This window comes from Stegostoma tigrinum, chromosome 6, assembly GCF_030684315.1.
Source record: "Stegostoma tigrinum isolate sSteTig4 chromosome 6, sSteTig4.hap1, whole genome shotgun sequence".
In the NCBI taxonomy this organism is placed as follows: Eukaryota; Metazoa; Chordata; class Chondrichthyes; order Orectolobiformes; family Stegostomatidae; genus Stegostoma; species Stegostoma tigrinum.
Window position 1 is genome coordinate 79,038,042 of NC_081359.1, and position 17,005 is coordinate 79,055,046.

At 40.8% G+C, this 17,005-nt stretch overlaps 1 protein-coding gene across 5 annotated transcripts in view; it reads right to left on the minus strand.

Moving 5' to 3' along the window:
* flt1 (fms related receptor tyrosine kinase 1) overlaps positions 1-17,005 on the minus strand; it is a 190,996-nt gene that overhangs the window by 40,527 nt on the left and 133,464 nt on the right. For all 5 annotated transcript variants that reach the window (XR_007247729.1, XM_059646689.1, XM_048532603.2 and 2 more), the window contains exons 17-20: positions 8,348-8,483; positions 3,580-3,684; positions 2,811-2,924; positions 136-224 (exon numbers count right to left, since the gene is read on the minus strand). Coding sequence is in view for 4 of the 5 variants with exons in the window: in XM_059646689.1 (XP_059502672.1) it covers positions 136-224; positions 2,811-2,924; positions 3,580-3,684; positions 8,348-8,483 (444 nt within the window). In the remaining variant the exon portion in view is untranslated. The remainder of the gene's footprint in view (positions 1-135; positions 225-2,810; positions 2,925-3,579; positions 3,685-8,347; positions 8,484-17,005) is intronic.

A 17,005-nucleotide genomic window follows, 5' to 3' on the forward strand; every position in this document is an offset into this window, starting at 1 on the left:
AACCTAGAAACAAATACATCATGGAGAATTCACCTGCAGTGCAAAAACATACAACCTGGGGACATCTATTTCAAATCACAACATGGGATCTCAGTAGTTCAGTATTAAAACTAAAGATCTTTAAGGTACAATCACCTTGTGCAGCACAAAGTTATTTCTCTTGCTCTTGAGATAGTTGGAGAGGTTGCCATATTTACAATATTCAACAATTACCATCAAAGGACCTATAAATGGAAAAATGAGACATAATGTAAATCAATATAACTCTTTAAAACAATTCCTTGGAATAAGACACTGCCTAATTCTCCAAGTTTGTTATCCTAACTACTGTATGTGTGCTTTAGCAAGTTGGAAATATTCTCCTTGTGGGTTTGATAAATTGCAAAATGGAGAGGCTTTCCACCTCCTCCACAAATTTAATTAATTTCTCAAGATAAAAAAATCTGTTTCAAAAATACATTTTTTGAAACTTAAAGTTCAACATATGTTGCCTTGACGGATCTTTCCAATTGCGTGATAATTTTGAGCCTGAATGCTGATTCATAAAGTTTCCTGTTCTGACTTCTACTCTCAGCATCCTCAGCTGCTCATCTTTGAAGCAGAACTGGGGAAGCTTCTGGGTTCAGAAATTTTTTATTAATGCTTTATCTGAAATGGATTGTGAAACTCATTTATTGAGAAGCCAACGATCTACTTTGGATAGTATAAAAATAACAAATTTGCCTTATATGGTATTTTTAAATGAGGGGCCTGAAATCTAAGAAGCAGTAGTTAATCTTTCATTGTGAAAACTTGATTCTGTTTTCTTACATGTAAAGAGGGACAGATATGAAACAAATGTGCTCTAAAATGAACATTCTCGGCAGGTGAGTGAAATCATGACCTAAGAGGTGTATATCAAGTGAATTGAAACAAACCATCTTAGAGACCAATTAAAATGGAAATATCACCCCAACTGTTGAAGTCGAGCCTAATATACTGGTGACCTGAATATTAACAATAAATACTGCAGACATGAGGACAGAGGCCATGAGAGTTTATCAGGCAAGTGAATGTTTGTGGATATGGTGTCAAACTAAAGAATTCACTTGGTGACACCACATCCACAAACATTCACTCCCTTCACCAATGCTCAGTAGTAGCAGTGTGTGCTATCTACAGCATGCATTGTAACATTTTACCAAGACTCCTTGGACAGCACATTCTAAACCCGCAGCCACTACCAACTAGGAGGATAAGGGCAGCAGATGCATAGAAACACCATAAACTGTAAGATTGCCTTCAAGCTACTCACCACCCTGAGTTGGAGCTATGTTCCCATTCTTTCACAATTACTGGGTCAAAATCCTGGAACTCCCTCTCTAATGACATTGTGTGCTTAACCACACCAAGCAGTCTGCAGTGGTTCACGATGCAGCTCGTGGCCACTTTCTCAGGGCAACTAAGTGTAGGCAATAAACGTTTGATAAATCCAGTTAGAAAGCCCACATACCCTGAACGAAATTTTAAAAAAACAACTTAAATCTGGTCACGGTCACCAGACCCCAAAAACATTCAAGCTACAAAGTCTAGATCTGTGCTAGCCGAGACTGATGACTCTAGTTTAACCATCGAGACCGTGACCTGAAGAAGTTCTGTTCTTGGATATGGGCAAGAGATTTGGGAATTTTTCACGTCAGTATTGAAGGGCCATATTTTAGAGTTCACACATTTCATTATTGTTGTTAATATGCTTCATAATTTCCAATTGAGATTCCAAACGCTGAAGTCTTGATTGCATAGATAGTGATAAAGGAGAAAACAATAATTCTGACATCCTGGCTATGGCTTCCCATGGTAATCTCCCATCCCCTTTTCTTCATAGGCCTGACCTGATGTTAGCATTAAAAAGGACATGAGGTGACCGAAAGAATTCTGGAGCTGCTCACCTCTCCAGTCTGGTTTCCATTCTTCACTTCAATTTTTGCATGGTGTTGAACTAATCAACAGAACTGGGATTGAGAGCAAATAAGCAAAACTGGACCTGAAAACTAAAGTGCATCCAAAATAATTCCCAGTACTCTTCAGAAAATATTTTCTATATTCACACTGTGAAATGGGAGAAATTAGCCATGGGGTGTAGATTGAACAGGGGTCGGGTTTTACACCCCAAGCAAGCGTCTTTCCATAGAAATGAATGGAAACCACATATGAACTACATGTAATTTTTTGGAAAATATTTTAATGTAAACCATTGTGTAGAGTCAGGAGGAGTGGAAGTGTTCCTCCAATGTGATATTTCCACTCTCCTCCAAAACAACCATCATATCCTACCAATCCCTCACCTTTGGACACTGCAAGTGAAGTAAGCACCCAACATCAGATGAACAAGCTGCCTACACATCAGATTGTAACTACATCCAGAACACTAATTTCTAAAACTTACCCTAATAAATTTCTCCATAAGCAAAACTAGAATTATGAAAAGCTAAGGCTAACTACTCCCCTCAAACATCTGCTACAGTATTGCCAAATCTTCATGTTACTAGGTTACTGGAAGAAAAGAAGTATATTGTCAGGAATTCTACCAAAATAAAAAGCGAAATGTTTCACAAAAGGAAGTGAGGTTTCTTATGTTTGTTGCTTGCAACAAAGAGATGAAAGTTTTTCCCAATTGTTCCACTTTCACAGCACAGAACAAATCTTCCCCACTGATTTAGTTCACTACAGGTTCTCCTTCTAATAAGGCTAACTAATTTTGAACTTAAACATTATTGAATGTTTTGTTTTGTGTTATTAATAAATTTCATTACAATTATAAGGTTACAAACCTCCATGTCTGGTGCATGCTCCTAACAAATTCACCACATTCAAATGATGTCCAATATGAATCAAGATCTTTAGTTCTGACATTAAAGCTTTGTATTCACTGGCTGTTGCCCCCTCTAGGAAGAAAATAATCTTAAATCATTTAAAGAACCATAACAGTAATGGTTAGTTTGGTCATTTTCAAAATTCTGCTGATAAAAATAAATGAAAGGTTTAATTGTCATCTATAGATATACAAATGCTAATGCAAATTTGAAACTTACACATAAAGAACTAAAAAATACTGCAATCATCATCAATATTGAAGACATTTCCCATTTGCTGTTTTTCCATTCTTTAATCTCCTGTCCATAAATGGACATAAACTTCATTTGGCAAACACACAGGACTCTAAATTGCACAGAGGTTCTGCTGGTAATCCCCAGGAAAACACTTGTGCTCTAGATATTTGTTGTTACTGAGGGGGTTCCTGGTTGTCTTGTAAAGGCAAAACTTCCCTCCATCCACTGCAAGGTAGATGATGTTCAGGAAGCAAAACAAGGGCTGTTTAGCAACAGCATTGCCAGAGGCAATCAGATTTAACTGTTGCAAATTACAAACTGAAGGATGTGGGGCCAAAATATTTTGCAGCAGAATTTCAAACACTTTCAGACATTTAACTAATAAGGAGTTTCATTCCTTAAATGACAGAAAAGCAAATTGATTCAATATTTATCTATTTTTTATTATTGCAATCATTATCACCATCCAGTATGATCAGAATCACATTACCTTTCAGCATTTTAATAGCAACAGTCTTACATGTGGATGATTTATGAATGCCAAAAGCAGAGGCTTCCACAACTTTCCCAAAAGCCCCACGACCGAGAGTTTTACCTGTTGATCAAAACAAGTAAAGACAAGGAGGTAATAAAATAAATATTCAAATATTTCAAATACAATTATTTCCATCCTTTCTAAAGTTTACAAAGCAATAATCAGACTTAGAATGTTTGTGTAACAATTCAGCTAAACACTGGTGTTCCAGTGATAGAGTAATACTTACATAGTCCTCTTCTTGAAATATAGACACTGTAACAAAAATCTTAACATATTATCTATGAAGCAATACTTTTCTAAGATCTCCAAAGATTTTCCTACCATATTGATGGATATGGAGAGAGTGGTGGCAGCAATTGTTCTAAAAGTAGTTACCAGCAAATTAACATCACAGTAAAGACAGCCACTTGCATATAATTTCATGTATGGATGAGAAATGAACTGAAAATATTTAACTCCCCATATTGTTGATTCTAAATTTTTAATCAGCTTTTGGGGCTAAGTTTTGCCTTGTTATTTAACAATGATCAGCTTCAGTTTCAATTAAAATAGAAGACAATACCAAGACAAAGTCTATCAGTTAAGCTTTATAAAAACTGACAGTCTCAGGTTCTAATATGTTAAAAAGAAAATGTTTGAATGGTTCTGTTATATTTTGACCAGGAGTGACAATATGTCCAACCTATAAACAAGAAAGTTTTAATATCAAGAAGATCAAAACACACCTCAGCTATATGTTCATTCATTATCAGACATAGAGCTTAACAAAATTTCAAGAAAGTTATGAAGGCAATTTCAAAAAACAGTGATATTTTGAATGTATTTGCAACTACTTATTTATTAGCAATTGTAGTCTAATAAATAGACTATGCCTTCTCTCTGAAAAATAGTAAAATATTAACTTATTGAATTAAGAGGAAATAATTATCAGAGCGTTAATATTTGTCAATATACCTCCACTGTAACTTTGGGGTAATGGAACAACAGTGAAATTATCTGAGATACAGATTCAGGAGCTCCTTCATCATTATTTTTTATATATGAGGTCATAATAATGAGGGGACAGGGAACCAATTTGATCCGCTCACAATGTGAATTCCAATGATCTCAATTCCACAGAAAGTTGGGAATATCTTCGGTGGCCCGGTCTGAGCACGTTTTGAGGTGTACCAGCTTCTCTGGATGAAGTGGCTAATCGCGCAATACCTTATTTGCTGCTCCATTAACGTCCTAAGGAACAGGGATTCAGGGACAAAAGCATGCTGAGTATGTATTTTAAAAAAAGCCTTGGAGCTAAGAATTGAAACTTTATTGTGAACTTAGCAAACTGTCTACTCTTGATGACAGTGAAAATTTAAGTCCCAGCCAATGTCGTTGTCTTGCCTCCAGTTTATTCACCTTGTGTATATTCTGCTTTGTTTCCGTGGCACCTAGTCACACAAATTCATAAAACACAGGGACCAACCATGATTCTCACCCAAACAAAACAGCTTTAGAATGTGGTTCTGTCATCAATTTAACCTATAACTTAAGCTTCCTGTCTTAAAATACATGAAGGAACTAACTTTGTTTTGACAAGGAAAACAGTTCAAAGTACTGCTGACTTCAATTAGACACATATCTGATTGAGATATGCAATGCAGGTCCTGGGTTCAATTACCTTTCTACTGAGTTAACTGATTCTAACCAAGGAAATAACTGGCTACAGTGCTCTTGGATTAACAAGAGAAAAGTCAGCAATGACTCCCAGTCACAATGATTATCCAGAATAAGATCTGCTGAAAGTACATCTTGCATCATCAGGCCTGGGTGTGAATGTACTGCAGAAACTACACACTGTCGTGGGTTTTTCTGGATTTTACACACAGCAGCTGTATTGCAAGTACACCCCAAAAAAGAGCCATCACATTTTGCCCCATGACTCACTATGATCCAAATCTGCCCTGTCCTCCCCTGCCTTGTGCAGAAGACATAGCAATATCTTCCTGAGTTTCCAGCTGTTTAGAAACCCTGTAAATTGCCATGACTATGGGACTGCTGAACATACATGATCGTCTACATTTAGGAAGAGATCATCAGCAGGGAAAATACAAAATTGATTATTAAGGATGTGATTAATGCTTAGAAAATAATTTCATGATTCGATAAAATCAACATGGAATTATGACAGGTATCATGTTTGAGATTTTTGAGGATCGTTGTGGCGTATTTGAATTTTGAAAGACTTTTGTTCAAGTCCCACACAAAAAGTTAATAAAGAAAATGGAAACGGATGGCAGTGGGGGAATATATTAGCACAGATTGAGGATTGGTTAACAGCAGACAGCAAATTATATCAATGATTTGGATATGGAGGCCAACTGTAATATTTCCAAGTTTGCAGACGATATTAAACTTGCTGAGAATGTTAAAAATTCAGAAGGTAAACAGTAAGTTAGTCTTTATCACCATTAGGTGCAGGAGCAAATAAGTCATCCTTTAATTAAATAGAATTTGGTGTGACTATGCCTGAAACATTATGTGTAGGTTGGTTCCCTTGCCCAAGGAAGGATATACTTTCCATCAGGGAGTGCAGTGGAGGTTCACTGGACTAATTCCTGGGATGAAGAAGAGTCATATTGAACTTGTAACGTTAACTCTATTCCTCTTTCCACAGATGTAGCCAGACCTGCTGAGTTTCTCTCCGGCATTTTCAACTTTTGTTTTAGATCTCCTACATCCACAATGCTTTGCTTTCATCTGGGATGGAGGGATCATCCTACATGGAGAGATTGCAGAAGCTGGACCTGAATTCTGCAGAGTTTAGAAGAATGAAAGTGATTTCATAGAAACATAATTTTGTTTTGGAGGGATGAACAGAGTTGATGCAGAGAACCTGTTCCCCTAGTCATACCTGACATAAAGGCCTCGAACCACAGGACACAGTCTCAGAATAAAAAACAACCTATTTAAGTCCGAGATGTGAGAAAAACTTCTTATTCAGAGTGGTGAATCTTTGGAATACTCTATCCCACAGGACGATGGAAGCTCAGTCAATAACTGGTTTAAGTCCAAGGTTGATAAATGTCTACTCACTGCTAACATCAAGGGATATGAGGCGATATGGGAATATTGCACTGATGTAGATAATTAACCATAATTGAGCATGGCAGTGTAATTTCAAGGGGCTGAATGGCCTGTTCCTGTTCCTGAGTACCTGCAACAGATACTGGCTAAATTCTGAAATACTGCTTCAAGTTGCTTCATGTTGCTATTTTTTCTCATCAGGGCATTGTCTTTCTGATAACTATGAAGTGGTAACAACACATAACTTTACATGCATATCAGCTCTAGGAAGCATCTGATTATATCAGTCATGACAGTCAGTCAACAGCTCATTTCTACATCAGGCATCTCATTGCTGACCTGTTCATGCACATTTCTGACTTGATGCAGTTTCACATAGATTCAGATCTTCAGTGGTCTTTTCAATTTGAACCAATGACATTGTTATTGTATTCCAATAAGAGAGGCTGAAGATTGATTCAGCATTGAGTACCACCAGGAATATTGTAGAACAGACCATAAGAATGTTCAAGTTGCCTTTCTGGTGCCTGGACAGGCCAGTGAGATCTCTACAGTTCAAATCACCAAGGTTTATGAAAATTGTAGTGCTTTGCTCTAGCCTCCATAATTTGATGATAACCAAGGAATTGGTACTTCGAAGAACAGAAGGGCAGCATTCCGGAGCCAGAGTTCCCAGTTTATAACAAATAACCCCAATAGAGAGAAGAATATGTCTTGATAACCTGCTGTCAGTGGCGCACATCATCAGACAAGATGTTGTCAACTTTGTCCAGTAAAAGAATATCTTCAGGTGCATTGAATTTCATACAGTATTCAACACAGAATCAGACCATTCTACCCAACTGGTCTCAGCTTCCTTTTATTCTAATCATCTCTTTTCAATTTGCCTGACATCTGTCTAGATCCCTTTCTCCTTTTATATTTACCCATTTCTTAAAATGTGGCAACGCTATCTGATATATGACAGCAAGTTCCACGTGTTTACTACTGTGTGTGTAAAGAAATTCCTCCTCAATTCTTTATTTGATCTCATGGAGGCAATCTTTTATTAATGCACCCTTGTTCCAGACTCAGCCAAAGTGGAGGCAGTCTTCCATGTCCACCAATTCAAAACTCTTTATAATTTTGAAGAATTAGATCACACAGAGAAAATAGCTCCATCCGGTTTAATTTTTACTGATAAGCTTCAGTTCATTCAAAACTCCCCGGGTGGGAGATCAGCCAGGACAGCACTGAAATAGCTGAGTTTGGCAATAACATTATTGTAAACATTGTCAAGGATTTGTAACAGTAGCAGGCCTGAGGCAGGGACAGAATTGGGTGATATTACAGATGTGTAAGCATGTGTTCACTGCTTTTGTATATTTTTATATTGGATCTGGGCATAGCGCCAGTAGACACTTTGAGATAAAGGCTATAAATTTTTTGTTACATAAGAATATCAAGGGATTTTCCGAAAAAGTGATAACTGGAATTGAACAAGAGGTTGAAAGGCCTGCATTTATTCTCATGTGGCCTTTTAATGTGCTAATATGAGAGTAGAAATCACTGTATCATTTTGACTGATTTGTTAAGAAAAAGAAGTACAGATGACTGTCACAAATTTTGAGATTCGTGGCTTTTTCAAACCAGCATTACAATTTTGTCCTCATACCTAGTTTCAGCCTGTCTCGTGGAAACTCCCATTTATTATCATCATAAGGAAGGTGTTCACATTGCTCATCAAGTGGTACTTCATCTGGATCCATTATGATTGACAGGTAGTCGGTTTTTATTTCTGCTGATCTCGGCTAGAAAACCAAAACATGAGAAATCACGTTCATGCAGGGTGGACGTTTGTCCTGCAGATTTTTACAGTCTTCATGCCAATACTCATCATCTTAATGGTTAGTAGTTGGAAAGAAAAACATTGTATCATTAAGCATTATGGCTGAAGTAACCTTCAGGGTTCAACAGACTACAACAAAACCACTAGTATGATTCATTCAGAACTAAATGGCATCTTTCACTGGACTAATTAGCAGTAAGTTATGTAGCCTGTCAGACTGTCTTGATTAAACAGCAGGCATTGATAAAATAATGATGCAGTGTTAAGGCTTATTTAACAAGAACAATTATAGATTTATAATTTTTTTCTGGAAACAAAATTGAAAGTGTTTTCAGTAAGGAAGGTACCCTTTTGCAGAATATTGCAAATGTTTGCTTTAGAATTATATTAGTCAAATCGACATAACATTCTATTAAAAGTTAACAGGTGGTTATTTATAGGTAATGTTTTAACATTTATTTTGATACAAGTTAATTTCAGAAGCTTTTTTTTAAAATGGACACGTTCCGAACATGTCTGCCTATAAAAAAAATCTTGCGTATTGCTGATAAAAGACACATTTTGTAGATAGGTCAGTCCGAGGAGGACGGATAGGTCAAGGGGGAGGGATGAGGTTAGTAGGTAAGAAATGGTAGTGCGGCTTGAGATGGGAGGAGGGGATGGGTGAGAGGAAGAACAGATTAGGGAGGTGGGGACGAGCTGGGCTGGTTTTGGGATGCAGTGGGGGGAGGGGAGATTTTGAAGCTTGTGAAATCCACATCGATACCATTGGGCTGCAGGGTTCCCAAGTGGAATATGAGTTGCTGTTCTTGCAACCTTCAGGTGGCATCGTTGTGGCACGGCAGGAAGCCCAGGATGGACATGTCGTCTGCAGAATGGGAGGGGGAGTTAAAATGGTTCGCGACTGGGAGGTGCCGTTGTTTATTGCGAACCAAGCGTAGGCGTTCTGCAAAATGGCCCCCAAGCCTCCGCTTGGTTTCCCCGATGTAGAGGAAGCCACAACAGGAACAGCGGATGCAGTATACCGCATTGGCAGATGTGCAGATGAACATCTGCTTGATGTGGAAAGTCTTCTTGGGTACTCACCTCTACTGGCTCCATCCCCGCCTCTTTAACTTGTCTGTCTTCTCTCCACCAATCTTCTCCTCTATCCATCTTCAATCGGCCTCACCCTCTCTCCCTATCTGTTTCAGAACCCTCTCCCCCTCCCCCATTTCTGATGAAGGGTCTAGGTCCGAAACATCAGGTTTTCTGCTCCTAAGATGCTGCTTGGCCTGCTGTGTTCATCCAGCTCTATACCTTGTTATCTCAGATTCTCCAGCATCTGCAGTTCCTATTGTCTCTGATACAATGTTGTCCAACCTGTTAGGTCTTGAACTCATCAGGATAATTTGTACGAATACCAATGTAAAGGGAAAACATTTATAATGTATGGGTGGAGAATGCTAATAGGTTGGCAACAGGACTCTGATTAGCAAAGGCATTGCCATGAGTAATGCACTGGGTAGGCGACAAATGGCAGTTGACTGACAAGCTTTGTTTGAATTTTATTCAGGTAAGTTGACTCCGATTGGTCAGGCATTACTATAGGAAATACACCAGAGAATTGACATCACCTATTTTGTTGAATTGGAACAGGTGCAGTGTGTACAAGTTCATTTTTTCCGCAGAAAACATGGCCTTTAGTTCTAAGATGTACAGTTTCCCGACAGGTCTACAAAACAGAATTGGATCTTCTGAAGCCCAACTGAACCTACTGACCAGATGGAGCAGTAGTGTCACCTCTGCCTTGCGCTCTTTTAGATGGATCAATAAACATTTCTACAGGAAATGTCCCTAATCTTGAGGATCCATCCACACTTGTTAAGGACGATGTGTGGCAGTTTGGACAGTTGGAAGATGAAATGGCCATGGTAGCTGCCAGAAAAGTGACCATGCATGTGGAAGAAGTACCAATTGTACTAATTGTACTAAAAGTACTAATTTCCGGACTGACTTTCAGGGAATGAAAGACTTTCTTGTTGATGGATCTCACTGATAGTCAATGGAGTATTACCGATGATGCCCTGAACCTGGTGGAATCCAGCCAGATGGAGGCAAAGCCTACCTCTATTAATGGGGGAGGTGGGGGGGAAGAAATCATTGATCATTGAGGCAGTTTGCTTCTGAGATGATACTAAGATCTGCAGCTCATCCTTGGAAGGATCCATAGCGGAAGTCCAAGGCCACAACAGTTACTTTGTTGGCTCCTAGCAGCACATGGAGAACATTGCTGCGTACAGTGTGAGGTGTTCAGTGTTGAGGCAACAAACATCTGCAAGCATTTTGCTGGATGAACCTAGTTTCCTCCAGCACTGACTCATGATCATTTCTAGGCAGTTCTATCTCCAACAGTAGGCCTATATTGAAGATTGGGCATTTGATGTCCTTCTGCGCTCCTGAGGCCACTCTGCCCATCCTTTTGCTGCTTATCATCAGGGACCCAAAATCAGACTGCTTGCTCCTATTGCCAACAGCAGTCTTCCTTTTCGACAGATGGTTGCCTAATTGTTCTTGAAAGTCTTGGCTCCTGTTCCTCTGCTCACTTCCCACTCCGTATTCTTTGTATCCACCTATCCCTTGTTAACTACCCAGTCCCCCTTTTGCCACAACTCACAATGGAGCCAAGATGATACTCTGTGGTAGTCATGGCTGAGCTTTCATTCCTGACCTAGCTGCTGGTAGGTCTTTATTGATTTTAAACAACATGCTTTCATATTGTTATCTCTGCTTTGGGCACTTCGACCAGTTTATGTATTTACAACACTTTATCCAGGCATTCTATTGGCAAGAAGCACAAAGGGACACAGAATTGTATTTGATGCTCAAATTTATTTTATTAAAAACAAAATACTCCTATTAAAAACACCAGGTAAGCATTTCACAAATTCGCACAGTATTTACTCTCTATCCAGTGCTATCCATCTGAGAAAGGAAGCAATCCATATGTTTGAACTGGACTGTTGGAATCTCCTTCCTCTCTGACATAGGACTGGGTCTCTTCCACAAAGCTGGGTTTTGCGGCGGTCATGGTGAATCTTCACTGTCACTGTCACTTTTTCTCCCTCCAAGTAGTTGGGGCTCTATTGCTGGGCTAGGTTGAGTCTTCGCTGATTGGCTGGTTTCCAGGTGTGTCTTCTTATACCCCCTCATCCCGACCATCCAGACTGCTCTGTGGTCTTTGGCCAATGGGGTCATGAGCTGGGTTGAAATCATGCAATGGGGCCACAGCAGCATCTTTCACTGCTGGTATGCCAGGAGGTGTAAAGAGCATGTCCTCAGTCAGTCACAATGCTGGAACATCTGATTGACACTTCTCCAATACACAACCATTGGACTGTTTGTAGCTGATGCACCTTAGCCTAACTCCCTATATGTCTAAGTTCACTATTGTAGAATGACAATAATACACTGTACATTAATTATTTTCCTTACACACACCCTCAAACCTCTGTGGCCATTATCACCACTCAAAAGAGTAAAATTTACACCATTCAACAACTTACACGTTCTTTTGCAATGCAGTCCGGGTTCATTACTTTCTTGGCTCCTGCTGTAGGAGTCTATCGTTAGTTTCTGGGTGAGTTCCTTCTTCCAACAGACGAATTTAACCGTCAGAACAGTGAGGTCAATCCAAGTAAACAGGACGAACAACACATGCCAGGGGATGTACCCAAAGGTGTTTCTACACATTTCAGCCCCAGTCACAGAAATTATCCCATTGATTAGTCACTTTGATTTCCCTGATACCCTTTCAAATTTGTTCTGTCTGCTAGATAACAGCAGCAAAATCTTTATGTGCATTCGCCATCAGGTCCAGACTTGATGTAATTTTTCTGGTAGGAGTTCAAGGCCAGTGTTTTGCTTCTCCCAGTAATCCTCTAAAGTTGTCAGAGTTCATCACTGACATCGATAAAGATGTCACTCTTCCTGTGGATGTCTGTGAGCTCAATTAGGCCGACAACCGCTGGTACCTGAGGCCTATCACAAAAGGTGTTGTTTTGATGTCACATGTGAGGGTCCTGTATTGGCAGTGTTTTAGGCAAGTTGTGATTCTGAGATAATGGGAACTGCAAATGCTGGAGAATCCAAGATAACAAAGTGTGAAGCTGGATGAACACAGCAGATCAAGCAGCATCTCAGGAGCACAAATATGCTGCTGAGATGCTGCTTGGCCTGCTGTGTTCATCCAGCTTCACACTTTGTTATCTTGTGATTCTGTGCTCTCCTTTCTCCCCGTCCACTACCCTGGTAATGTCTTTGTTCAGGCTTTGTAACTGTACACCACAATTTAGAATGGTTTTTGTCTGAAAAACCACAGAAGACATGTTTATTTGAATAAATAGGGTAGGGGCACACAATTATTTCCTTTGTCTGTTGACATTTAGTCAGCGTGGTACTTATGAGCCTTCCCTCATTCTCTGCCAAGATGAAAAATGGCCAAAAGACAAAAATGATGATGATGGCTGTGTATCATACTATATATATGGTGCTCTAACCCTGTACAGCCAGTCTGGATTGGCAGATTCAGGCTACAGCAGTTGCAGAGATTTATGACAATGTTCTTGTGTGTGAGTGAAGCAGACCCCCTGATTAGGCAGGAGGGCTCTAACTGTCAGGCATTTGCTCCTCTACCACAACTTGGTAGAAGTGTGGGAATGACTGCATTCATAAAGGGGCAGACTGTGGGCTAGAGTGGCCCCCAGGATATTTTCTTGGGTGGAGTGGCTCTATACATCACTTTCGCATCAGGCCTGCCTCTTCTAGCTGGAATTGGTGTGGCCTCAACCTCAGGATCCTGGCCTGGATCAGTAACTGAAGCTGTTTCTGGATCAGGTTTGGGAATTTGGATGTAGTCTGCCGGGTCCAGGGTCTGGATTAGGACTCAGGTTCTCACAGTCCCACTTCCCCAGTTCTTGTAGAAGCATGTAGAGTTGGTGATTGCTGTATTGGGCTTTGGGAAACTTTCACTGATTAACATTGTGCCACCCAGTGTGAGGCAGAGTTAAGTTAGTCAACTATCACAGTCATCCTGGCTTTGTAACAGAGAATATACAACGCAATGGTTAGCATAGCTAAAATAGATGCCTGGGCTCGGATAGTAATGTTGGGAGGGGCTGACTTAAATGGAACAGTTTGATGAGAATGTGTGAAAGCGCAGACAAATGGGATGGACAGGGAGTGTCAAGATAAAAGGCAAATGAAGGTTTAAATGGGGGGAGGCATCAGCTAAGTTAACATACTGAGCCTGTGGGTCACTCAGACAAGTGAGACATCAACGTGGATTTCACAAGCTTCAAAATCTCCCCTCCCCCTACTGGATCCTAAAACCAGCCCAGCTCATCCACACCTCCCTAAACTGTTCACCCTCTCAACTATCCCCTCCTCCCACCTCAAACCGCACCTCCATTTCCTACCTACTAACCTCATCCCGCCCCCTTGAGCTCTCCGTCCTCCCTGGGCTGACCTATCCCCTCCCTATCTCCCCACCTACACTCACCTCTACAGGCTCCATCCCCGCCCCTTTAACTTGTCTGTCTCCTCTCCACTTATCTTCTCCTTTATCCACCTTCGATCCGCCTGCCCCTCGCTCCCTATTTATTTCAGAACCCTCTCCCCATCTCCTTTCTCTGATGAAGGGTCTAGGTCCGAAACATCAGCTTTTGTGCTCCTAAGATGCTGCTTGGCCTGCTGTGTTCATCCAGCTCCACACTTTGTTATCAAGTGAGACATCTGTTGTCTTCCATCCCTATCTGAATTGCAAACAAATAATGGAAGTGAAAAATGGCTCGCATCACACCTGCTGTAGACAGATTAGATGTTCTTTTCTGTCCTGAGACAGGCGAGACACTTCAAGAGGCAATTGCTTTCATCAGGCATTTACACAAGTAAGGTTAAAGACATCAGTAATCATAGAAACCAGCATGTGAAATGCATGGTGGACAGATCCTGGTCGTATGCAATCTTGACCCTGTCACAAACTGATCACAGTCACCTCTGTGAAGCAGAAATAATCACAGTCTGCCTTAACGTACAGTTCTGGTCACGACATATTGCGTACAGTTCTGGTCACCACATTATAAGAAGGATGTGGAAGCTTTGCAAAGGGTGCAGAGGAGATTTACTAGGATGTTGCCTGGTATGGAGGGAAGGTCTTACGAGGAAAGGCTGAGGGACTTGAGGCTGTTTTCGTTAGAGAGAAGAAGGCTGAGAGGTGACTTAATTGAGACATATAAAATCATCAGAGGGTTAGATAGGGTGGAGAGGGAGAGCCTTTTTCCTAGGATGGTGACGGCGAGCACGAGGGGGCATAGCTTTAAACTGAGGAGTGAAAGATATAGGACAAATGACAGAGGTAGTTTCTTTACTCAGAGTAGTAAGGGAATGGAATGCTTTGCCTGCAACGGTAGTAGATTCGCCAACTTTAAGTACATTTAAGTCGTCATTGGACAAGCATATGGACGTACATGGAATAGTGTTAGGTTGGATGGGCCTGAGATCGGTATGACAGGTCGGCGCAACATCAAGGGCCGAAGGGCCTGTACTGTGCTGTAATGTTCTATGTTCTATGTTAATCATGTCACCTGCTGGATCACAATTAACAAAGACTGTCCAAGGTGTCTTCCACTGCAGAAGGACACAGCTGATCTTCTCTCACCTTGAAATGTCAGTATTTGTAAATATGCTCTTATATGTAACGCTGTCTTTCTTCTGTAATACAGAGGGTGGGAGTAGGGGTGTAAAGGGACAAGATTTCATTAATTCTACAACATTTACAAGTTCCTACTGTAATTACTTGACATGACCTATGCTGCATTCATCAGAATAAAAAGGTAAAGCTACTATAGTCTTATCAGGCCACAGGGTTACTCTCTCATTAGACAGAGACAAATGGTTTTTTTCTGATGAAGGGTCTAGGCCCGAAACATCAGTTTTTGTGCTCTTAAGATGCTGCTTGGCCTTCTGTGTCAATCCAGCTTCACACTTTGTTATCTCGGATTCTCCAGCATCTGCAGTTCCCATTATCTCAGAGACAAATGGTGCTGGTTTTAACCTGAGGATCACCACGTCTCAGGTCAGGGGAGAAGTTGCAAAAGGAAATCCTTGATGATACCTCAGGTCGTGCGTCAGTGTTGGCAGTACTCTGCACCACAAACCCACCATTCAGCCAACTGAGATAAATCAAAACCCCATGTTAAAAGTCTTCCATGGTTCTCCTTGTCTGAATACTCCATGTCTTACTTTATGCAGAACTTTGCAAAATGGTAATTTTTGAATGGTGTAAACACTGACTGCTCACATTTTTAAGGACCTATTGCGTTTCAGATATCCCCCACACAGGACCATTAGAACCTTATTTAATGGATAATGATCGGGAGGGGGCTATTGTCACTTTGGCCCCAGTTCAATGAAGGAGCAGAGAAATTGAGAAGGATCAGATGTGTCAGCAAGCCCAGGACCAGCAACAACCTCCAGTGGCTGCCGAACAGCCTCCACATGAAGCGGTCACAGTTGAAGATCCCCTCAGGATGCAGTGGAGGTACTGCAGGTCCAGATTCTATCATCCTCAATGCCACTTTCCCCATGAGTGAAGCATAGTGCTGCTGCAGTTTGTTCTGAGACACTGTCACAGAGCAATGTTATCTGCTGAAGTGGGGCCTGTGATCTGAAGGGGTGTGGCCATCCCACCCAGCAGCCATCAAGGTGACAGCTACCCTCTGTAACCATGGCTGATGACTCAGTTACAGAAGGCCCTGAAAGAGGTTGAGTATAATTACAATACTCCCATTCTTCATCCTGGGCCATTGTGGAGCAGATGATGAATCTCCCGAAGGTGAAATTCTAATGCTTGGATCGGTCTGGTGGGAGCTTGTAGTCCTCTCTGTAATACAATTTTTTCTCTTTTGCCCTCGCTGGTTTTCCAAAACTAGGTCCATTAATGAATCTACCAGCCCTGCCTTTCAAGTTTAAATCCACCCCAACTTCACTATTTACTCTCAACCAGGAGATTAGTTCCTTTTCTGTTCAGGTGAAGCCCATCTCTTCTGAACAGCTTTCTCCTTTCTCAAATGTCATCCCACTCTCCCAAAAATCTAAACTCCTCCCTTCTACACTATCCCTCAAGTCTTGCATTTACCACCTTAATCTGCCATTGTCCAAATGGTGACGTTCGCTGTACAGGAAGTATTTCTGAGATTGCTATCCTGGAGGTCCTGTTTAAATCTACTCTTTAATTTCTGAAACTGATCCTGCAATTCCTCCAAGCTATTCCTCCCAATGTTGTTAGTTCCCATATGAGCCACAACCTCCTTTTTCAGAAATTTACCCAGCAGTTTTATTATGTCCTGATTCCTTGGTCCCGGGAGGTAACAGACCACATGCGACTCATGATCTCAGCTGTAAATGAGACTGTTTATCCCTTGAACTACTGAGTCACCCACTACT